The 25387-nt window shown below is 43.4% G+C and overlaps 1 protein-coding gene across 1 annotated transcript in view; it reads left to right on the top strand.

Moving 5' to 3' along the window:
* Positions 1-25387, top strand: part of ATRN (attractin) — a 144296-nt gene that overhangs the window by 87863 nt on the left and 31046 nt on the right. Inside the window, 2 exon segments of the mRNA XM_070756719.1 lie at positions 11456-11517; positions 17932-18010. Of these exon segments, the coding sequence (XP_070612820.1) occupies positions 11456-11517; positions 17932-18010 (141 nt within the window).

The following is a 25387-nucleotide window of genomic DNA, read 5'->3' as shown; positions in this document are numbered from 1 at the left end:
TTTTGAACCAGTGTGCCGTGGAACATGGTCAGGTGTGCCGCAAGAGGGGAGAGAGAAAGAGAAAGAAAGCAAGAGAGAGAGAGAGAGAAAGCAAGAGAGAGAAAAAAAAAAGAGAGAGAGACACTGAGGGAGAGAGAACAAGAGAGAGAGAGAAAGAGAGTGGGAGAGAGCAAGAGAGAGAAAGAAAGCAAGAGAGAAAGAGAGAGAAAGAAAGCAAGAGAGAGAAAAAGAGAGAGAGAGACACTGAGGGAGAGAGAACAAGAGAGAGATAGAAAGAGAGAGGGGGAGAGAGCAAGAGAGAGAAAGAAAGCAAGAGAGAAAGAGAGAGAAAGAAAGCAAGAGAGAGAGAAAGAGAGAAAGAAAGAAAGAGAGTGTGAGAGAAAAAGAAAGCAAGAGAGAGAGAGAAAGCAAGAGAGAGAAAGAGAGTGAGTGAGTGTGAGAGAGAAAACAAGAGAGAGAGAAGGAGAGGAAGGGAGAGAGAGAGAAATGAGAAAAAAGGGGAGAAAAATAAATAAATGAGAAAATGACTGAGGCAGAGAATGAGAGGAAAGAGAGAGAAACAAAAGAGAGAAGTGACTTTTGATTAAAGCATATGATAAAAAGCACCCAAAGAATAAGAGAGGAAACCCCCCCAGCCCTCACCTGTTTTTGGAAATGGTTCAACAGTGTGTATACACACACACACACACACACACACACACAAGAGGGAGATGTATGTATAATATGCATTGTCTTAGAGTGTCATTTTGTGTCATTTTGTTTGGTGCTGTGCCCCAGGATTTTGTAAATGTAAAAAATGTGCCGCGGCTCAAGAAAGGTTGAAAACCACTGGTCCAGGGTTAAGTCAGCCTGGATGTTGTGAATTGATAGAATTCTCGACCGTGGCTTCTGGCGGCTAGTTGGCTGTCCGTGGACGCAGCCAGCCAGCCTTCAAGACCGCAGGACATTATTCAGAGCCTTACGAAGGATCTGCGGAGGTTTCTAACCCAAAGCCACAGGGCAATCCTGGTTTATGTGTAGGTTGCTCCTCGTCGCTGCCGGGAGAAAGAAGAACAAGAGGGGATTTGGCAAAGGAACAAGGCGAAGGGAAAGTCCAGGGCTAGACACGGTTCATTAGGCCAGCTTTGTCCGAAGGGACAGAAGCCATGAAAGCAATTTTTTTGAACAAGGCAACTACTTGCAAAATTGATGCGGCTTTAGCACTGATTAGCGGCAAGCTGACCTCGAACACGGCCCTGCCCCAGACATCCATTCATTCCCTTCAATCTGCTTTCCATTTCAAGGATTGTATGCAACAGGGTATGTTTGTAGCTCAAGGATCTCTTTCAATGTGGTGTGTTTGTAGCTCAAGGATCTCCTTCTACATGGTGCTGTTGTAGCTCAAGGATCTCCTTCAACATGGTGTGCTTGTAGATCAAGGATCGTCCTGAACGTAGTGTGTTTGTAACTCAAGGATCTCCCTCAACATGGTGGGTTTGTAGCTCAAGGATCACCCTCAACGTAGTGTGTTTGTAGCTCAAGGATCTCCCTCAACGTGGTGGGTTTGTAGCTCAAGGATCTCCCTCAACGTGATGTGTTTGTAGCTCAAGGATCTCCCTCAACGTGGTGTGTTTGTAGCTCAAGGATCTTCCTCAATGTGGTGGCTTTGTAGCTCAGGAATCTCCTTCAACATGATGTGTTTGTAGCTCAAGGATCTCCCTCAACGTGGTGTGTTTGTAGCTCAAGGATCTCCCTCAACGTGGTGTGTTTGTAGCTCAAGAATCTCCTTCAACATGGTGTGTTTGTAGCTCAAGGATCTCCCTCAATGTGGTGTGTTTGTAGCTCAAGGATCTCTTTCAATGTGGTGTGTTTGTAGCTCAAGGATCTCTTTCAATGTGGTGGGTTTGTAGCTCAAGGATCTCCCTCAATGTCGTGTGCTTGTAGATCAAGGATCACCCTCAATGTCGTGTGTTTGTAGCTCAAGGATCTCCCTCAACGTGGTGTGTTTGTAGCTCAAGAATCTCCTTCAACATGGTGTGTTTGTAGCTCAAGGATCTCCCTCAATGTGGTGTGTTTGTAGCTCAAGGATCTCTTTCAATGTGGTGTGTTTGTAGCTCAAGGATCTCTTTCAATGTGGTGGGTTTGTAGCTCAAGGATCTCCCTCAATGTGGTGTGCTTGTAGATCAAGGATCACCCTCAATGTGGTGTGTTTGTAGCTCAAGGATCTCCCTCAACGTGATATGTTTGTAGCTCAAGGATCTCCCTCAACGTGGTGTGTTTGTAGCTCAAGGATCTCCCTCAATGTGGTGGGTTTGTAGCTCAAGAATCTCCCTCAACGTGGTGGGTTTGTAGCTCAAGGATCTCCTTCAACACGGTGTGTGTTTTGCGACCTTTCCCACAATTAAAGCCAACAAGAAAGGCAGATTCACTTAACAACCTTGTTATCTAACGCAATGCCAATGATTCATTTAACACCTGTCGCAAGATGGGGCAAAACTAACGGAAGGACGTGGCCGCAAATAGAGATGTTAGGGACCGTCATGACTACTGCATAGATTGCCGGAAATGTTGCGGCTATTTCAACGCGAACTCAGGGACAGTTTTGAACGTTTCGAGACTCTCTTTACGATTTATTTATTTCCAGTTTTATTTCATTTATGCTTATTTATTTAAGCATGCGGTGAAAGAGGAACGCAGTCCATGGCTCTCCTGGTGGGAACCGTTCCCCGCGGCTGCGGCTAGAAACCCCAGCGCGCATTTTTACACGCCGAGTGAGCTCAGTGGAGTAAAGATGATTTAAGCGTCCGCTTTCGGGCTTTAGCAGCCTTGGGGAACAGCGGTGGCTGGTCTTGTTCCTAATCAAATGTTTTCTCAGCTTCTCTGGCAGTTTTGCTTCACGTGGTGACCTGAGAGGCAGTTGGCATTTTACGGAGGGGGAAACATAATTCTTTTGAAAGGATAGAAACATAGAAACATAGAAGATTGACGGCAGAAAAAGACCTCCTGGTCCATCTAGTCTGCCCTTATACTATTTCCTGTATTTTATCTTAGGATGGATATATGTTTATCCCAGGCATGTTTAAATTCAGTGACTGTGGATTTATCTACCACGTCTGCTGGAAGTTTCTTCCAAGCATCTACTACTCTTTCAGTCAAATAGTATTTTCTCACGTTGCTTTTGATCTTTCCCCCAACTAACTTCAGATTGTGTCCCCTTGTTCTTGTGTTCACTTTCCTATTAAAAACACTTCCCTCCTGGACCTTATTTAACCCTTTCACATATTTAAATGTTTCGATCATGTCCCCCCTTTTCCTTCTGTCCTTTCTTTCTTTCTTTCTTTCTTTCTTTCTTTCTTTCTTTCTTTCTTTCTTTCTTTCTTTTTGTCTTTCTGTCTTTCTTTCTTTCTTCCTCCCCCCCCTCTTTCTCTTTCTTTTGCTTTGGAGAATAGCTTGACTCCCTCTTCTTGGTAGCAACCCCATAGATATTGGAAGACTGCTATCGTGTCTCCCCTGGTCCTTCTTTTCACTAAACTAGCCATGCCCAGTTCCTGCAACCGTCCTTCCTATATTTTAGCCTCAAATTCCCTAATCCTCTTTGTTGCTCTCCTCTGCAACATCCTCTCCTCTCAATATCCTTTTTGTATAAAGGGAAGGATCTGAAAGAAAAAAAAGAGATGAATAGGTAGAAGAAATAGAGAAATAAATTGGGAGTTGTATATGTGTGTGTGTGTGTGTGTGTGTGTGAGAGAGAGAGAGAGATGCATGGATAGGCAAACAGATAAATAGATAGATGATAGAGATTAAGGGAGAAAGATGGATAGCAAGACGGAGGGCAGATAAATAGATGATACAGATAAAAAGAGAGATAGATAGAGAGATAGATGGTAAAGAGAGACAGACAGATAAATAAATAAATAGAAGGATGATAGAAATTAAGAGAGAAATGGAGGGGGGTAGAAAGATAAATAGAGATGATAGAGATTAGGAGAGAGGGATAGAGAGGAGGGGACAGACAGATAAATAGATAGATGATAGAGATGAAAAGAGAGATAGATAAATAGAGAGATAGATGGTAGAGATTAAGAGAGACAGATAAATAGAAGGATGATAGAAATTAAGAGAGAAATGGAGGGGGGCAGAGAGATAAAGAGAGATGATAAAGAGAGAGGGATAGAGAGGAGGGGACAGACAGATAAATAGATGATAGAGATGAAAAGAGAGAGACAGATAGATGATAGAAATTAAGAGAGAGATGGATAGAGAAAGTTGGGGAGACAGACAGATAAATAGATAAATGATACAGATGAAAAGAGAAACAACAGATAGATGATAGGGGTTAAGAGAGAGAGATGGGTCTCTTCCTTTCTTTTCCTTTCTTTTCCTTTCTTTTCCTTTCTTTTCCTTTCCTTTCCTTTCTTTTCCCTTCTTTTCCTTTCCTTTCTTTTCCTTTCCTTTCCCTTCTTCTCCTCCCTCCCTCTTTTTCTTTTCTCCCTTCCTCCATCTTTTTCCTTCCTTCCTTCCCTTCTTCTCCTCCCTCTCTCTTTTTCCTTCCTTCCTCCCTCCGTCCCTCCCTCCGTCCCTCCCTCCCTCCCTTTCTTCTTCCCTCCCTCCCTCTCTCCCCACCTACCTACCGACCTACTCTTTTTTTCTTCCTCTCTCCTTTTCTATTTCCCTCCCTCTGTCCATCCTTCTTTCTTCCCTCCCTCCCTCCCAGGTGTGGGGAACTCTGGGAATTGAAGTCCACAAGTCTTAGAGTTGCCAAGGTCGGAAACCCCATTCCCTATCTCCCCCCCCCCCATTTAAACAAACCCTCTTTCCATCTCCCCCGAGAGATGAAGAATTCGATCAAACCCTCTTGACCGGTTGCTTCAATCTTACGGCAAAGTCTTGGGTTTCCTCTCTCCCAGCCCTAATCACAATTTGCAAAATGTGGGGTTTGATCCCCAGGAGAGAGAGCGGGGCAATCCGAGAACCTTCCTCGGGCACCGAACGTGCGTTTTGTCGGTTTGATCCCCGCTGAACAAACGGACCTTCCAAAGATCCAAACCAACCAGGTTTGTTGCTTGAAGCTTGTTCCTTCCTCGAGCTGTGCTCCTCCTAAAACTCAAAAGTGTGTGTCTGGGCATGCGCGTTTGTGTTTGTGTGTGTTGTGTGTCCCTGTTCATTTTATCCCCTTCAGGGCATCCACCGCCGATGACGAGGTTTTGCTGTGAGTTGTTGGTGCTTCACTAATCCATAAAACATTTTTTCTTCCTTCTGATTTAAAAGAGGGAGGAGAGGACAAACCGCGGCTTCAAAGCCTCCTCGCGCACATCTGCCCGAGGAACAGCTGGATCGCAGTAGGACCCGCTGCCTAACACAGGGGGTCTCCAACCTTGGCAGCCTTTAAGACTTTGTGGACTTCAACTCCCGGATGGCTGGAGAATTCTGGGGCTTGAAACCCACAAGTCTTAAAAGTTGCCAAGACCGTTAAGGACTATGTAGAGTGACCCCTGAGTTATTAAGGGTGCACATGTGCAAAAGAAACGTGGAATTCTAGCAGACAGGAGATATGAGTAATGTTTCAGCAAATATCGTAGCCAAGTTAAACAGTCCAGTCATACACGGTCAAATCAGTCAATATTTTTTCCATTACTATACTACAAGCCTTACTTGTTCAGCTTACAAATACATAAACCATCATCGAACACACAGTTCTTACTACAGCAGCCACAATGAATTAGCACATAACCAGCAGAAAAACAGACACAGAGAAGGAATCACGCTTCTGGCTCCCTCTTGTGGCAGTTCCCAACACTAACTCTTAAAGCCATAGTGTTTCAGTACATACAAGCATTCATTGTAGTCTGGTTTTTTAAATCATTACTATCCCTCTGTTCTTCCTCCCTCCCTCCTTTTATCCTCCCTCCCTCTGTTCTGCCTTCCTCTCATCCCCATCTCCCTCCCTCCTTTTATACTCTTTCTGTCCCTCTGTTCTTCCTCCCTCCCTCCCTTGTTTTATCCTCCCTACCTCTGTTCTACCTTCCTCTCATCCCCATCTCCCTCCCTCCCTCCTTTCTCCCTCCCTTCCTTTTTTATCCTCCCTCCCTCTTTTCTTCATTCCTCCCTCCCTCCCTTCTTTTATCCTTTCTCCCTCCTTTATTCCTTCCTCTCATCCCCATCTCCCTCTAACCCTTCCTTCCCTCCTTCCCTCCTTTTATCCTTTCCTCCCTCCCTCCCCTACCTCCTTTTATTCTTCCTTCTCTCCTTCCCTCCTTTTATCCTTTCCTCCCTCCTTCCTTCCTTCTCTCCTTTCATCCTTCTCTCCTTTCATCCTCCTTCCTTCCTTCCCCTCCCTCCCCCCTCCCTCCCTCCTTCCTTCCCCTCCCTCCCCCTTCCCTCCCTCCTTCCTTCCTTCCTTCCTTCCCTCTCTCCTTTTATCCTCCCTCCCTCTCTCCCTTCCTTCCCCTCCCTCCCCCCTCCCTCCCTCCTTCCTTCCTTCCCCTCCCTCCCCCTTCCCTCCTTCCTTCCTTCCTTCCTTCCTTCCCTCTCTCCTTTTATCCTCCCTCCCTCTCTCCCTTCCTTCCCCTCCCTCCCTCCCTACCAACCACTTTTTACACCTTTGTGGGGTTTGCTGGGAGGTGTTGTGTTTTGATAGGCAGCTGCCATCAGGCCAGCCTCTCTTTCTGAGAGACAAGGACTGACTCTAAATAGAGAAATTGCCCCTCCCTCTCTTCTATTCCTCCCCCCATCCCGTTCCCAGCGAGCATTCCTGGGTGGTTCCCTCTTTGATGCCGGAACACACCGTGGTCTTCTGATGTCCTTGTACCGAAGGATGCTCCTGCCTCCCGACCGCAGGGAGAGTTTTATGAATCATTCTCCCCCCCCCTTCTTCCTCCCCCTCCCATTTCTGTGCAGGGTGAATATGAAATTCCTTTTGTTGTTCTTCCCCCCATGTGTCAAAGCCCGATAAGCATTTTTATTGATAAGGGCTGTTCAACAGGCGGACGGAACCTTGATTTGATGCCCGACATTGAGAACATGCATTTCTCAGTTGCAAAAGCTTTGCACCAAGGAAGCCTGGGTTTATTTCTTTTTTTTATTTTGAACAATAAAATGAAACTTCAACTTGGAGCTCAAGAGAGATCTTTCTCTCCCCTCCTCCTCTTCCTCCTTCTCTTCTTCAGGCTTTTCTCCTCCTCTTCCACTTCCTCTACCTCTTCCTCCTCTCCTTCTTCTTCTTCTCCTTCTGCCTCCTCCTCCTTTTCCTCCTCCTCCTCTTCCGGCTTTTCTGCTCCTTTTCCACTTCCTCCTCCTCCTCCTCCTCCTCCTCCCTCCTCCTTTTTCTCCTCCTCTTCCTCCACCTCATCTTCCTTCACATCCTCCTCTTCCTCCTCCTCTTCTTCCTTCTCTTCCTTCACATCCTCCTCCTCTTCCTCCTCCTCCTTTTTCTCCTCCTCTTCCTCCACCTCGTCTTCCTTCACATCCTTCTCCTCTTCCTCCTCCTCTTCTTCCTTCTCTTCCTTCACATCCTCCTCCTCTTCCTTCACATCCTCCTCTTCCTTCACATCCTCCTCCTCCTCCTCTTCTTCCTTCTCTTCCTTCACGTCCTTCTCCTCTTCCTCCTCCTCCTCTTCTTCTTTTCTTCCTTCACATCCTCTTCCTCCTCTTCCTCCTCCTCCTCCTCCTCTTTCCCTTCTCTTCCTTCACATCCTTCTCCTCTTCCTCCCCCTCCTCTTCTTCCCCCTCTTCCTTCAAATCTTCCTCTTCCTCCTCCTCCTCCTCCTCCTCCTCCAGCTTTTCTCCTCTGGCTTTCTTCCACCTCCTCTTCCTCCTCCTCTTCCTCCTCCTCTTCAACCACCGTCACCATCTCCTCTTTATTGTAATTTCTCTCCACTGCGCTGTCCAAAGCAGAAACGAAAAGCTGGATAATTTGGGGACTTGGTTCTGAAGACGTGAAGGGCATTGTTTTTCCAGTCGAAAGGCCGGCGCTTAGGATTCTGGCCACGGGGCTCTGGCATTACTTTCGGGAGGCCTGTTTGACTTGAATGCTAAAACCCGGGGAAACAGAAGAAAGCAGGGAGGTCTCGTATACAAGGCAGGCGCCCTCCGCGTCCGTCTGCTTTATCCATCTGTGTCGTCGTCGTCGTTTCCAACCTTGTCGGGTTTTTTGTGCACTTTTGCAGGGCGTGTTAATTTGTCTTCCACACCTTCCAATTTTCCAAAATAGGAACCGGAAAATCCTGGAAACCTTTTCGGTATCTGGCGGCTTTGCTCTCTAATTTGATGAAACGGAATACGCAAACGCGTGCCAGGCTAATAACTCGCACAGCCAGCCTCTCCGCTCCGCGGTTGGTGGGGCAGGTTATCGCTTCTCTTCCCGTAAATTGACATCAAAATCTATTTACAACAAGTCTGTTGCAGGGGGGGACCAGCCCGGAAGGGTCTTTGTCCTCTTCTGCTAGCAGAACTTTTTAACGTGTGTCTGATTCAGTGGTTCTCAACCTTGGTTCTCAACCTTTCGAATGTCGCGACCCCTTAATAAAGCCCCTCGTGGGGTGGTGACCCCCAATCATAAGCCTAGCGCCAATTCTCCCAACAGAGCTTTAAGCTGATTGACAGGAAGGTCAGAGGGACACCCCCACTGTAAACGCATAGAAACATAGAAACATAGAAGACTGACGGCAGAAAAAGACCTCCTGGTCCATCTAGTCTGCCCTTATACTATTTTTTGTATTTTATCTTAGGATGGATCTATGTTTATCCCAGGCATGTTTAAATTCAGTTACTGTGGATTTACCAACCACGTCTGCTGGAAGTTTGTTCCAAGGATCTACTACTCTTTCAGTAAAATAATATTTCCTCACGTTGCTTTTGATCTTTCCCCCAACTGACTTCAGATTGTGTCCCCTTGTTCTTGGGTTCACTTTCCTATTAAATACACTTCCCTCCTGGACCTTATTTAACCCTTTAACATATTTAAATGTTTCGATCATGTCCCCCCTTTTCCTTCTGTCCTCCAGACTATACAGATGGAGTCCATGAAGTCTTTCCTGATACGTTTTATGCTCAAGACCTTCCACCATTCTTGTAGCCCGTCTTTGGACCCCTTCAATTTTGTCAATATCTTTTTGTAGAAAAATCAGCACACAAAAGGTCAAAGGCAGCAAAGCAGTTATGAAACACAAGGATCAGATAATCCTCCACCATGGCCAAACCCTCAGGCTGCTATTTATAGCAGCCTCACTAATGACCACAGCCCCACCCAACCACAGGTGGCCTCATTTTCTTTGATAATAATCTCTCAGTTGTTGCTGCCTATGCATCGCTCTCCGCATGCGTGGCTATATCATTAACTATTGTTCTGAATCCAAGGAGGAGCTAGATAATTGATCTCCTTCTGAGCTGTCTGCCCCACTCTCCTCCTCCCTGTCACTCATGTCTTCTTGGTCAGAGGAGCCTTTATCAGCAGATTCCACTGGGGGCAAAACAGGCCTTGGGGCAGGAGCTGGGCCAGAGCTAACCACAACAACATCCATCCATCCACAAGATCCAACTTTCACCGCATGAGCTAAAAGTATTTTAAATTTAAAAAGCCCCAGTCCTTCAGGGAGAGCTGAGTCTTCCCAAGGCAACAAGATTGGCAGCAGAAAAAAAGCCCTTTTTTAATTTTTGCAAATTCCCAAGGACCTTTTAATCCTCTTTTATTTCTGCTGCTGTCCTTAAGGTTTTTATCTCCATGACATGTTTATGTTTTCCTTTCATCCCTCTTTTAGGTTTGCGCCTCTTTTAAACAAGGGTTGTCTTCAATTGATTGCATTTGTGTGTTTGTGTGTGTGTGTCTTTAAAATAATGACCTGCGTGGGTTTTATTTATGTTTTTAGCTGCACGGGGATTAATCGGTCCTGACAATAGAGGAATAAAATGTTGAATAGTGAAATACGACTTTAGAGCAATAGGAAGTCAACAGTCTTCATATTGTTCTATGGTAAGAAACATAGAAACATAGAAGTCTGACGGCAGAAAAAGACCTCCTGGTCCATCTAGTCTGCCCTTATACTATTTTCTGTATTTTATCTTAGGATGGATATATGTTTATCCCAGGCATGTTTAAATTCAGTTACTGTGAATTGACCAACCACATCTGCTGGAAGTTTGTTCCAAGGATCTACTACTCTTTCAGTAAAATAATATTTTCTCATGCTGCTTTTGATCTTTCCCCCAACTGACTTCAGATTGTGTCCCCTTGTTCTTGTGTTCACTTTCCTATTAAAAACACTTCCCTCCTGAACCTTATTTAACCCTTTAACATATTTAAATGTTTCTATCTTTCCCCCCCCTTTTCCTTCTGTCCTCCAGACTCTACAGATTGAGTTCATGAAGTCTTTCCTGATACGTTTTATACTTAAGACCTTCCACCATTCTTGTAGCCCGTCTTTGGAACCGTTCAATTTTGTCAATATCTTTTTGTAGGTGAGGTCTCCAGAACTGAACACAGTATTCCAAATGTGGTCTCACCAGCGCTCTATATAGCGGGATCATAATCTCCCTCTTCCTGCTTGTTATACCTCTATCTATGCAGCCAAATATCCTACTTGCTTTCCCTACTGCCTGACTGCACTGTTCACCCATTTTGAGAATGTCAGAAATCACTACCCCTCAATCCTTCTCTTCTGAAGTTTTTGCTAACACAGAACTGCCAATACAATACTCAGATTGAGGATTCCTTTTCCCCAAGTGCATTATTTTACATTTGGAAACATTAAACTGCAGTTTCCATTGCTTTGACCATTTATCTAGTAAAGCTAAATCATTTACCATATTACAGACCCCTCCAAGAATATCAACCCTATTGCACACTTTAGAGCCATCGGCAAATAGGCAAACCTTCCCTACCAAACCTTCCCCTATGTGAATAGTGAATAGTTTGACAGTAATGAGGGAATTATTTGTTTAGCAGAGTGATGGCGTTCAGGGAAATAACTGTTCTTGTGTCTTGTTGTCTTGGTGTGCAGTGCTCTGTAGCGTCATTTTGTGGGTAGGAGTCGAAACAGTTTATGTCCAGGATGCGAGGGGTCAGTAAATATTTTCACGTCCCTCTTTTTGACTCCTGCAGTATACAGGTCCTCAATGGAAGACAGGTATAGATTTTTTTTGCGGGGTGGTGGTTAGATTTTAAATTATTAATTGGATCCAAGATACTGTTTATTGTTTATTATATGTTGTGAGCTGTCCCGAGTCCTCAGATAAATAAATAAATAAGTTGTTTTTTCTGCAGTTCTGATTATCCTCCGAAGTCTGTGTCTAGAGTGCTGCTATTGTCTGACAATTTGGAGAAATTACATTGGTTTATGTCTTCTAAGCTTGTTTGGGACTTTATGCAAACCATTGATGATTAAAATCTCCGAGCAAAGATTTAAGGATAAAGCATCAGGCAGAGTTATAATTGCAATTGCAATAGTTAATTTTGTTTTTCTTTCTTTCTGTTTTTTTTCAGATTGCCTTTTCACAGCACAGTAACTTTATGGATCTGGTGCAGTTCTTTGTCACGTTTTTCAGGTACGGTAGCAATACACTAAATTATTATATTCTTATTATATCAGGGGCAGGTAATTTTTCCCGAGGGGACCGCGCGAAAATTGTGAACCGCTCTGAAATTGCATTGGCGTGCACAGACGCACATTGGAAAAATCGAAAAAGAGACACCAGTATATAGCATCGCCTTCAAAATACAAATAGTCCTCAACTTACAACCACAATTGAGCCCCAAATTTCTATTGCTAAGCGAGACAGTTGCTAAGTGAGTTTTGCCCCATTTTCTGACCTTTCTCCCCACCGTTGTTAAGCGAATCACTGCAGTTGGAGTGTTAGGAACATAGTTGTAAAATGGTCCCAAGTCACTTTTATATTTTGGTGCCGTAGTTAACTTTGAATTGTCACTAAATGAATGGTTATAAGTCGAGGACTACCTGAAAAAGAAAGCGACACAGGGTGGACAATCAAAGGACCGGATGTGGCCCAGGAACCATAAAATGTCCATTTTATGATGATTTATATAATCTCTCCAAAATCTGTAAATCCACCTTGTTTTGAGGAATATTATCACATAGGTTCTTTTCTGGGGAAAAAAAAAAATACAAATAAAAAATAGTGGGTTGCACCAAGGTCACCTTTAAAGCTGCTCTGTTGGGCTCTCTGGTAGAATCCTCCCAAAAATGCACAGATACAATTTCAGACACGTTTGAAAATTCAAAACAATGTTCTTTATAATGAAAAGTCACTTAAACCAAGCCCTCTTTTGGTATAGCAAAGAGCACTGGTCTCCAAACAAACTGGTAATTTGTACAAGTCCCTTATCAGTTCTGAGATACTTAGCTTGCAGCTGGGAGGCAATTCACAGTCCTTCTTTCACAAAGCGAAACACACTTTGCTCTGGTTTAGTTTCAAAGCGGGGAAAAATCAGCACACAAAAGGTCAAAGTCAGTAAAGCAGTCATGAAACACAACAATCAGATAATCCTCCACAGCGGCCAAACCCACAGTCTGCTCTTTATAGCAGCCTCACTAATGACCCCAGCCCCACCCAAACACAGGTGGCCTCATTTTCTTTTATAATAATCTCTCAGTTGTTGCTGCCTATGCATCGCTCTCCGCATGCGTGGCTGTATCATTAACTCTTGTTCCGAATCCAAGGAGGAGAGAGATAATTGATCTCCTTCTGAGCTGTCTGCCCCACTCTCCTCCTCCCTGTCACTCATGTTTTCTTGGTCAGAGGAGCCTTCATCAGCAGATTCCACCGGGGGCAAAACAGGCTTGCAGCATGTGGATGTCTCCCCCGCATCCACAGTCCTTGGGGCAGGAGCTGGGCCAGAGCTAACCACAACAAAAGCCATCACGTTCAAGGATTAAGGAATATTAAGAGTTGAAAGGGGCCTTTGAGGTCCTGTAGTCCAACCCCCTGCTCAAGCAAGACGAAAAGGCGATTAAATTTCTTCTTAGTTCCAGGTTGCTTCTCTCCTTGGTTAGTTTCCATCTCTTTCTTGTCTTCACCTTAGGGCACTTTGGAGAAAAAGAGAGGTCTTCAAACTTGGAAACTTTAAGACTTGTGGACTTCATCTCTCAGAATTCTCTGGGAGATGAAGTTATTATTATTATTTATTATTATTTATTAATTTAGCCAACCTTGAGACAAAACATGATAATTAACCATGGCAATGGTGGCGGAGGAATTCTGAGAGTTGAAGTCTGCAGGCCGTAAAATGGCGGCCATATTTAGACAATCCTAAGACAAAACATGAGGATAATTAAACCTGTGGACTTCAACTCCCAGAATTCTCACAGCAAGCCCGCCCCCCCATTTTAGTTCTCCTCAGAGGAGTCTGCTTTAACTCCCTTGCAAGGTTCAACTTTCTGCCTCATGTGGAATCTCACACCAATATGTACAGTAGTTTCTCTCTCTCTCACACACACACACACACACACACACACACACACACACACACCTCTTCGCAAATCTGACATTATCTCAAGAGAGTAGAACAGGCCTGTCCAGCCTTGGCCACATTAAGACCGTTAAACTTCAACTCCCAGAATTCCCCAGGCAGCTATGAGGATAATTAACCATGGCAATGCTAGCTGGAGAATTCTGGGAGTTGAAGTCCATCAGCTGTAAAGCGGCGGCCATGTTTAGCCAATCTTGAGACAAAACATGATCATTAACCAAGGCAATGGTGGCGGAGGAATTCTGGGAGTTGAAGTCTGCAGGCCGTAAAGCGGCGGCCATGTTTAGACAATCCTGGGGCAAAACATGAGGATAAATAACCATGGCAATGGTGGTGGTGGAATTCTGGGAGTTGAAGTCCACAAGCTGTAAAGAGGCAGCCATGTTTAGCCAACCTTGAGACAAAACATGATGATAATTACCCATGGCAATGCTGGCTGGGGAATTCTGGGAGTTGAAGTCCCCAAGTCTTAAAGTCCCCAAGGCTGGCAGACCCCACTGAATTAGACCAATTCAAAATCCCAATTCCTTCGACAAGGTAGCCATAACTCTGCAGTTCTGTTATTTGTAGCCACACTGATGACCAATCTAAAATAAAATCTCCATCAGTTTTGGAGCACTCAATGGACATCCGCTGCCTCCTTGTGGCTGATTGCAATATATAGTATGTGGATCATGCAAAAGGTCCAGTTGGATGCCCTTGATAGAAATCTCCACCTAAGCATTGCAGAAAAAGTTTCCCAAGAGAAGAACCAGAATTAAAATTAAGGCGTTTTTAGTGGCAAATGGAAAAGGAGAACACGTCGAAGTCTTCTACAGCATTTAAATTTCATGTTAAATTTATTTTTAGGAGTTCCACTACACCCAGCTGTTGGAAAATAGGATGCTGGCTGGTACATGGGTACCAAAGTCTTTTGTAATCATACGTACATTGGAGCTGCAGCTACAAATCTTTCCTTGCCTGTGGCACTAGATGTACATCTACAAGTGTGCCCTGTGTGGTCTTGTGGCTGAGGCACAAAGCTAGAGAGTGGGAGTCTGTGAGTTCTAGTTCTGCCTTAGGCATGAAAGCCAACAGGGTGACCTTGGGCCAGTCCCTCTCTCTCAGCCCAACCCACCGAAAAGACTGTTGTTGTGGGGAAAATAGGAGGTGTGTGAGATATGCTCACTGCCTTATTTATAAAAATAGTAAAGTCGATGATAGATAGATGAGAGAGAGACAGACAGACAGACAGAAAAACAAAGACAATGGGTAAATGATGGATGGATGGATAGGTAGATGGATGGATGGATGGATGGATGGATAATACATAATAGGTTAAGGTAGATATATAGATTGGTAGGTAGGTAGGTAGGTAGGTAGGTAGGTAGGTCGATAGATAGATAGATAGATAGATAGATAGATGGATGGATACAGTAGATAATACATAAAAGATTAGATAGTTTAGATAGATAGATAGATAGATAGATGATAGATATAGATAGGTAGGTAAGTAAGTAGATCTAGATAGATAGATAGATAGATAGATAGATAGATAGATAGAGATAGATAGAGATAGGTAGGTAAGTAGATCTAGATAGATAGATAGATAGATAGATAGATAGATAGAGATAGAGATAGGTAGGTAAGTAGAGATAGATAGATAGATAGATAGATAGATATTGTAGATAGATAGATAGATAGATAGATAGATAGATACTGTAGATAGATAGATAGATAGATAGATATAGATATAGATAGGTAGGTAAGTAGATCTAGATAGATAGATAGATAGATAGATAGATAGAGATATAGATAGGTAGGTAAGTAGAGATAGATAGATAGATAGATAGATAGATAGATAGAGATAGGTAGGTAAGTAGATATAGATAGATAGATAGATAGATAGATAGATAGATAGATAGATATTGTAGATAGATAGATAGATAGATAGATACTGTAGATAGATAGATAGATAGATAGATAGATAGATATAGATATAGATAGGTAGGTAAGTAGATCTAGATAGATAGATAGATAAATATAGATATAGATATAGATAGGTAGGTAAGTAGATCTAGATAGATAGATAGATAGATAGATAGATAGATAGATAGATAGGATAGATAAATATAGATATAGATATAGATAGGTAGGTAAGTAGATCTAGATAGATAGATAGATAGATAGATAGATAGATAGATAAATATAGATATAGATATAGATAGGTAGGTAAGTAGATCTAAATAGATAGATAGATAGATAGATAGATACTGTAGATAGATAGATAGATAGATAGATAGATAGATGATAGATAGATAGATATGACAGATTTTGATAGATGTGAAGTCTTGAAAGGGAACAACAATACTAACTAGTCTGTCATCTAAACCAATACATTGAAGAAAGCTAAGTTTTAGGGTCGCTGATCAATAGACGTACCCCTTTTATTATTAATAAACATACCTTTCTCTTGGTTCAGCGATGAAGCAACAACCTCCAAGCTCATAATGTTATTTTCCTCTCGCTTGTATAATGGATCCGTAGCCATTGCCTCCTCAAAGCTCCATTGAAAGTCCTCTTTTGAACGGCTTATGAAATGGGAACAAATTGAGTTTTCCGGTTGGAGCTTGTCAACTGGTAGAGGTAATTGGATGGAAAAAAAAATGACCGTAAGATTTAGAGGTGGGAATACTGGCTATAAAAAAACCGTCAGATCCGATTCTTCCTTCCTTTCCTGGGGAAAAATAATGGAGTGCTTTTGTAAAACCGGCGTGAGACGAGAGGCCCACCGTGCTTCTGCTGGTCAGAGTCTTAAACAGAGCTCAGATACAAACCAGGTTTATTGGTCGGCTGGTTTCCAGCCTGTCACTGTCATCACAGCATGTTTCTGTCTGAAAAATGAGGGGTCGGAGACATCTTGCTTGTTTCTGGGATGGGGTTTTTTTGTGTTTTAAATGACGATTAATGATAACATTTGCCTAGAATCTGCTCCGTGTCTCGGGAAATGAGTAGGCATATAAATCTCTGGCGGTGAATAAATCAATACAGGCACTGTTCATTTTCTAGTTGCATGGGTGTTCCAAAGAAGACATTACCTGGGAATTAAATAAAAAAATAAAAAATGAAGCAGGACAAAAACCTCATGATTCTATATCTCTTCCCTTTTTCCCCATATTTTCACACATCAGTACAGTAATACCTTGTCTTACGCACCTAATTGGTTCCAGGAGGAGGTTCGTAAGGCGAAAAGTTCGTAACACGAAACAATGTTTCCCATAGGAAACAATGTAAAAGCAATTAATGTGTGCAAGGGGGGGAAAAAAAATCGCAAAATGGCGCTCTGCTGGGCGCCGCCGCCCGGCTGTCACCTTTTAAAACAGCCGGGGGGCTTCTCGGCATTCTCCCGAACCCGGAAGTTCGGTAAAAGTTTGGGTTTGGGTTCGGGTTCCAGAGGCCGCCGAGAAGCGCCCGGCTGTTTCAGAAGGTGACAGCTGGGTGGCGCCGCTCGGTGGAGCGCCGTTTTTGCGATCAGTGGCGGCATTTTCGGCTGATCTGGAGGCTGGAAAGGAGGTGGGGAATCCCAATAGGGAATTCCATGGGTGGAGCTTTGACGTCACGAAGACGTCCTTCCTGGTCAGCCGAAACGTGGCCTCCAGGAAGGACGTCTTCATGACATCAAAGCTCCAATTCCCTATTGGGATTCCCCACCTCCGTTTCAGCCTCCAGATCGGCCGAAAACGCCGCTGCCGATCGCAAAAACGGCGCTCCACCGAGCGGCGCCACCCAACTGTAACCTTCTGAAACAACCGGGTGCTTCTTGGCGGCCTCCGGAACCCGAACCCGAATTTTTGCCAAACTTCCGGGTTCGGGAGATCGCCGAGAAGCCCCCCTGCTGTTTAAGAAGGTGACAGGCGGGCGCTGCCGCCAAAGGGAGCGCCATTTTGCGATCTGCGGTGGGTTGGTAAGGTGAAAAAAGTTCGTAAGAAGAGGCAAAAATTTTCTGAACCCCGGGTTCGTATCACGAGGGGTTCATATCACGAGGTACAACTGTAGTTCCGTTTTCCCAATCAGTTGCAGTTGGAGAGCCAGCTTGGTCTATTGGTTAAGACAACCTGCTAGAAAGTGGGAGACTGTGAGTTTTAGTTCTGCCTTAGGCACAAAAGACGGCTGGGTGACTTTGTTTCAATCACCAGGAGATGGTGAGTTCTAGTCCTGCTTTAGCAATGAAAGCCAGCTGTTGGAGTTTGGGCCAATTAGGTTCTAAGTTCTAACCCTGTCTGGGCCATGAAAGCTGGCTGGGTGACTGTGGGTCAATCACCAGGAGACTGTGAGTTCTAGTTTCCCTTTAGGCATGGAAGCCACAATGCAATCTTTTGGCAAGTGTCTCTCTGTGTGTGTGTGGGGGGTCAGTTTTAGCTGTTTCTTTCTAACATTCAAGCCAGGGCAAGACAGCTTCCCGGATTTATATCTCTCTTCTACCTTCTTTTCAGCTGCTTCTTGTCGCTGCTCCTGGTGGCTGCCGTGGTTTGGAAGATTAAGCAGAGCTGCTGGGCATCACGAAGGAGAGAGGTGGGTCAGAACGGCACAATTGGCCGCTTTCTGCAATTATCTGCGTGGTTTGTCTCAGTTTATTTCACTTTCTGGATCCCCCAAGAGAAAACAAAATCCAGAAACAAATCGCTTTGCGTAAAAAAGAACATCCACTCTTGGTTATGCGCCCAGGCCTGGGGAGAAGGCCACAGCTATGCTTCATATTCCTAGCACTTGTGCGGTTGATAGTCCTTGAGTTGCAACCGCGACGGCAAAACTGGCCACTTGGCAACTGCCATATTTTTTTTTATATTATTATTATTATTATTATTATTATTATTATTATTATTATTATTATTATTAATATTATTAATATTATTAATATTATTAATATATATTTATTAAATTTTACCTTTTTTTAAAAAAAAAAGTACATAATTATATTTACAGATGAATCTACATCATAATCATAATACCCAATAGAAAAAATTCTGGCGTATATTTTATTTTTGTATTTGTTATTTGACACAACCAATTATTTATTTTTTTCCAGTATTTTCTTGTTTCTGGACATAACCACCATAGGTGAAAGAAGGTGCCTCATGGTCCATCTAGTCTGCCCTTATACTATTTTCTGTATTCTATCTTAGGATGGATCTATGTTTATCCCAGGCAGGTTTAAATTCAGTTACTGTGGATTTATCCACCACGTCTGCTGGAGGTTTGTTCCAAGGATCTACTACTCTTTCAGTAGAATAATATTTTCTCATGTTGCTTTTGATCTTTCCCCCAACTAACTTCAGATTGTGTCCCCTTGTTCTTGGGTTCACTTTCCTATTAAAAACACTTCCCTCCTGGACCTTATTTAACCCTATAACATATTTAAATGTTTCGATCATGTCTCCCCTTTTCCTTCTGTCCTCCAGACTATACAGACTGAGTTCATGAAGTCTTTCCTGATACGTTTTATGCTTAAGACCTTCCACCATTCTTGTAGCCCGTCTTTGGACCCGTTCAATTTTGTCAATATCTTTTTGTAGGTGAGGTCTCCAGAACTGAACACAGTCTTCCAAATGGGGTCTCACCAGCGCTCTATATAGCGGGATCATAATCTCCCTCTTCCTGCTTGTGATACCTCTAGCTATGCAGCCAAGCATCCTACTTGCATTCCCTACCGCTTGACTGCACTGTTCACCCATTTTGAGACTGTCAGAAATCACCACCCCTCAATCCTTTTCTTCTGAAGTTTTTGCTAACACAGAGCTGCCGATACAATACTCAGATGGAGGATTCCTTTTCCCCAAGTTTCTAAACTTGATTTAGAGTTTAAATGTTGTCCTTTTGAATTTGTTCATCCTTTTATCAACGATTCATAATGTTATTTTATGAGTTCGTGGGAGAGTTGTTTGGGTGAAGGGCAAGTGGGTCACGATGGAGTTCGTCACCGTCTTTAGTGTAGTTGTAACTTAGAACGGTCACTAAGCGAACGGTTGTGAGTCGAGGGCTCCGGGTAGCCGGGGACTCTTTCGCATTCCCATCTCAGGCAGAATACAGGGCAGTCTGGATCCTTTTGAGAGAAATTTGCCCTGGATGTTTACTGGAGTGGAACTTCTAAGATGACTTCTTCAAAGATGGACCCCTGCGAAGCGAAGCGTAACTCCGCCAAGCCTCCGGGGTGAACATCATCCTCACAGCAGGCCCCGTTTTAGTTCTACGCAGAGAAGTCCCGCTTTCCATCCCTTGCTTTCTGCCTCACACGGAATCTCACACCAATATGTAGTTTCACACACACACACCTTCACAAATGGACATTATGTCAAGAGGCTAGAACAGGCCTGTCTCTTTAAGGCCTTGGTCTCTTTAAGACCTATGGACTTCAACTCCCAGAATTCCTCAGGCAACTATGAGGGTAATTAACCATGGCAATGCTGGCTGTGGAATTCTGGGAGCTGAAGTCCACAGGCTGTAAAGTGTCGGCCATGTTTAGACCACGCGGAGACAAAACGACAAAGATAATTAATACAATAATCTGTTTTAAGCCGCCCTTAGTCTCAGCGTAAGGATGGCATAGAAATGAAATGAAATGAAATAAAATAATTAGTTAATTCTGGGAGTTGAGGTCCACAGGCTGTAAAGTGGCGGTCATGTTTAGACCACCCGGAGACAAAACAATGAGGATAATTAATACAATAATCTGTTGTAAACTGCCCTGAATATCTGGAGAAGGGTGTCAACTAAACAATGTTGGTTGGCAGGGCCCAGGGGAAGAGCCTTCTCTGTGGCGGCCCCGTCCCTCTGGAACCAGCTCCCCCCAGAGATTAGAATAGCCCCCACCTTCCTTGCCTTTCGTAAGCTCCTCAAAACCCACCTCTGCCATCAGGCATGGGGGAACTAAGATAATCTTTCCCCCTAGGCTTCTACAATTTATGCATGGTATGTTTGTATGTATGATTGGTTTTATAACAGGGGTTTTTAGCTGTTTTAGTACTGGATTTCTACATTCTGTTTTTCTCACTGTTGTTAGCCGCCCCGAGTCCACAGAGAGGGGCGGCATACAAATCCAATAAATAATAATAATAATAATAATAATAATAATAATAATAATAATAATAATTCAAATGCTTGGCAACTGGCATGACTTATGACAGTTGCAGTGATTCCGGGATCACGTGATCACCTTTTGCGACCTTCTGACAAGCAAAGTCAATGGGGAATCCAGATTCAGTTAACAACCATGTTGCTGACTTAATAATGGCAACAATTCACTTAACAACTCTGGAAAGAAAGGTCATAACATGGGGCAGTTTTTTCACTTAGAAACGTAGAAACATAGAAGATTGACGGCAGAAAAAGACCTCATGGTCCATCTAGTCTGCCCTTATACTATTTCCTGTATTTTATCTGAGGATGGATCTATGTTTATCCCAGGCATGTTTAAATTCAGTTCCTGTGGATTTACCAATCAAGTCTGCTGGGACTTTGTTCCTAGCATCTACTACTCTTTCAGTCAAATAATATTTTCTCACATTGCTTCTGATATTTCTCCCAACTAACCTCAGATTGTGCCCCCTTGTTCTTGGGTTCACTTTCCTATTAAAAACACATATCCTGAACCTTATTGAACCCGTTCACATATTAAATGTTTCAATCATGTCCCCCCTTTCCATTCTGTCCTCCAGACTAGACAGATGGAGTTCATGAAGTCTTTCCTGATAGGTTTTATGCTGAAGACCTTCCACCCTTTTTGTAGCCTGTATTTGGACCCGTTCAATTTAATCCATATCTTTTTGTAGATGGGGTCGCCAGTACTGAATACAGTATTATTCCCAATGGGGTCTCACCTGCGCTCTATACAGCGGGATCACAATCTCCCCCTTCCTGCTTGTGATACCTCTAGCTATGCAGCCAAGCATTCTACTTGCTTCTACTGAGGAACGGAAATTTTGGGTTCAATAGGGGCTAGAACCCTAACCTGTACATGCAGAGCTAATTCAGTATTTTTTCTATGCAGTCTTGTGGGTCTAAATATGCTTCTCTCTCACACACACATATGCGCAGCCCTGCCTCTCTCTCACTCATTGCATTTGACCAAATCTTTGCAAGAAAAAATGTCAGTCCTGCTCCCAAGACCTCTGCGGTTTGAATGAAGTGTAATATTTTACGAAGGATTTAATTGCAAAGTAAATTGACCGTACACTACCGCCCCAGCTATACCTGCCACTTATGTCTTAATTACTCTTTTTTCCTCCAGATACCGATATTGCTCTGTTCTTCGAGATTGCCATGGCTACAGCCTCGTAACCTAAATTTGTTCGCATTCAAAGTGTTTCTTTTTCCATTGATTTTTGACATTTCCATTCTTTGTCTGGTTCTTGTTTCTGATACGAATAAGCAGGCCCCTTGGATTCAGAAAGGAGATTGGTAGAATGGAATATAATTTTTAATTTGCTAAGTGTGACTGGGCACACAAGGAATTTGTTAATAGTACCTGTGCTCTCTGTGTACGTAAAAGAAAAGGCACATACCTCAAGAACCATAAGGTAAAACACAATGATTGTCCAGGTAACAAATCATTTTAGGAACCAATCAATATTGTTGGTTATGACCTATAAAGCCCTTCATGGCACCGGACCAGAATATCTCCGGAACCGCCTTCTGCTGCACGAATCCCAGCGACCAGTTAGGTCCCACAGAGTGGGCCTTCTCCGGGTCCCGTCGACTAAACAATGTCGTTTGGCGGGACCCAGGGGAAGAGCCTTCTCTGTGGTGGCCCCGACCCTTTGGAACCAACTCCCCCCAGATATCAGAGTTGCCCCCACCCTCCTTGCCTTTCGTAAGCTCCTTAAAACCCACCACTGTCGTCAGGCATGGGGGAATTGAGACTTTCCCTCCCCCTAGGCTTATAAAATTTATGCATGGTATGTCAGTATGTATGATTGGTTTCTAAATTGGGGTTTTAAATTAAGTTAAATATTAGATTTGTTTACATTGCATTATTATTGCTGTGAGCCGCCCCGTGTGTTGTCTACTATTGTAAGAGGTGGAAGTATGGGTGGGTTTCTCCTAAAGTCTACCACCGTTTCTACATTTTTGAGTTGTGTTCAGTTCCAGATTGTTCCGGCCGCACCACGAGGCTAATTTTTCAAACTCCCGTCTGTATGCGATTTCATCGTTGTCTCGAACGAGACCGATCGCTGTTGTGTCATCTGCGAACAGCAGTAGTTTAACAGATGGATCGTTAGAGATGAAGCCATTGGCGTATAGAGAGAAGAGGAGATAGAAAATAGCCTTGGGGGAGCCCTGTGCTAATTGTACAGGTATCTGATGTGATCCTACTTAGCTTCGTCTGTTTGTTAGGAAGCTTATGAGCTACTTACAGGTGTGTTCAGGTACCACTTTCTGGTTCAGCTTAGTTAGAAGAGTCTCTGGAATGATGGTATGGAACGCTGAACTAAAGTCTACAAAGAGGACCCTTGTGTAGGTCTTTGGCGATTCAAGATGTTGTAGTGCAGAGCCTACATCTTACCGATACAAAAGAATATTTATTCATTCATTCATTCATTCATTCATTCATTCATTCATTCATTCATTCATTCATTCATTCATTTAGATTTGTATGCCGCCCCTCTCCAAAGACTCGGGGCGGCTCACAACAACAATATAAAACAGTATAAAAAATGGAACAAATCTAATAATAAGAATTACAGTAGTACCTCTAGATACGAGTTTAATTCGTTCCAGAAGGGAGCTTGTATGTCGAAAAACAAATGGAACAAATGGCTTTAGACTTTGTTTTTCCCCTCCGAGATAACCAGAAGCAAGGATTCTTGCGCCACCTAGTGGACGCTCGGCTCGTATCCCGAATTTGAGCTCGGGTCTCGAAAAGAAATTTCTCTCCCCTCGTGGCTCGTATCTTGGAATACTCGCATGTGGAGTAGCTCGTATCTAGAGTCTGCGGAGAGGGGCGGCATACAAATCTAAATAATAAATAAATAAATAAAATAAATATAAAAAACCCCCAACTGTTAAAAAACCATCCAACACATACATACCAAACGTTGAGCTATGGGGTTCTTAGTGGTCTCTAAGATTGGTGGTATTGTTGCAGATATTTCATTACCAAACTAGGTTACTTTATCAGTGCTACGAGGGAGTGGGGTTTGCAAAATGGACAAGGAGGCAATAAAGAGCCCCCCCATGGTCAAGTGGTCAAGTTGACCCCGTGGCCAACCCTAAGCCATCACAGCTTAGAAAGAAGAAAACCATTTCGGATTCCAAGCAAGATCCGGGCATTGCCTGAGATGATAGCCAAGGAGAACAGTGGTTCTCTGCAGCAGTGTTTCCCAACCTTGGCCTCTTGAAGATATTTGGACTTCAACTCCCAGAATTCCCCAGCCAGCGAATGCTGGCTGGGGAATTCTGGGAGTTGAAGTCCAAATACCTTCAAGTTGCCAAGGTTGGGAAACACTGCTGTAGAGTTCCCGTTGATGTTTTGAAGATCTGAGGGTATGCTTTAATTTGAAAGTTGAAAAATTGGACAAGACCTACAAACAGTCACCGTCTTCCCTTCCAGATTTTCTGGGTGAAACGCTTCCCAGACATTTCTTTCACCCCCTCTCCTCTAAACTAAACATTAATCAGGGTTTTTTTATGCCAGATAAAGGCAGAGAAATACCACATTCTGCCCGGAGCCAAGTTAAGATATTTAATGAGGGTTTAGACCGAAAATGTCACAGATATGAAATGGTTTTTAAGCAAAGGTGATCATACCGTAGTTTATTAGCCTAACCGCCGTTAAGTCCGTTATCCTTGGTTGATGCCTTGAATCTAAAACGGTAGAAGAACCGGCGAAATTTCACCAAACGTTTTGCACCGACGCAGCCCTCGTCGTAACACTGTTCAAGAACCGGTCTCTGTTATTAATATGTCCCGGGCCTGATGTCTTATTGATCTTGGGTGTCATGGTGCCTCATTTATCCTTTGTCCCCAAGTGATGTCTGGATCAGAGCAGGACCAATTTCCAGCTGTTACATTAATCAACTCGAGAGTCCCCGTCCTCAAATCCGGCAGAATAATTTAAGTTATCAAAGGAGAGGAGGGACACGTCCGGATTGCAGAAACATAGAAACATAGAAGACTGACGGCAGAAAAAGACCTCCTGGTCCATCTAGTCTGCCCTTATACTATTTCCTGTATTTTATCTTACAATGGATACATGTTTATCCCAGGCATGTTTAAATTCAGTGACTGTGGATTTACCAGCCACGTCTGCTGGAAGTTTGTTCCAAGGATCTACTACTCTTTCAGTGAAATAATATTTTCTCACGTTGCTTTTGATCTTTCCCCCAACTAACTTCAGATTGTGTCCCCTTGTTCTTGTGTTCACTTTCCTATTAAAAACACTTCCCTCCTGAACCTTATTTAACCCTTTGACATGTTTAAATGTTTCGATCATGTCCCCCCTTTTCCTTCTGTCCTCCAGACTCTACAAATGGAGTCCATGAAGTCTTTCCTGATACGTTTTATGCTTAAGACCTTCCACCATTCTTGTAGCCCAATTTTGTCAATATCTGTTTGTAGCTGAGGTCTCCAAAACTGAACACAGTATTATTCCAAATGTGGTCTCACCAGCACTCTATATAAGGGGATCACAATCTCCCTCTTCCTGCTTGTTATACCTCTAGCTATGCAGCCAAGCATCCTACTTGCTTTTCCAACTGCCCGACCACACTGCTCACCCATTTTGAGACTGTCAGAAATCACTACCCCATAATCCTTCTCTTCTGAAGTTTTTGCTAACACAGAACTGCCAATGCAATACTCAGATTGAGGATTCCTTTTCCCCAAGTGCATTATTTTACATTTGGAAACATTAAACTGCAGTTTCCATTGCTTTGACCATTTATCTAGTAAAGC

This window comes from Erythrolamprus reginae, chromosome 7 (assembly GCF_031021105.1).
Source record: "Erythrolamprus reginae isolate rEryReg1 chromosome 7, rEryReg1.hap1, whole genome shotgun sequence".
Classification (NCBI taxonomy): domain Eukaryota; kingdom Metazoa; phylum Chordata; class Lepidosauria; order Squamata; family Dipsadidae; genus Erythrolamprus; species Erythrolamprus reginae.
This window is presented reverse-complemented; position numbering and strand designations above follow the sequence as displayed.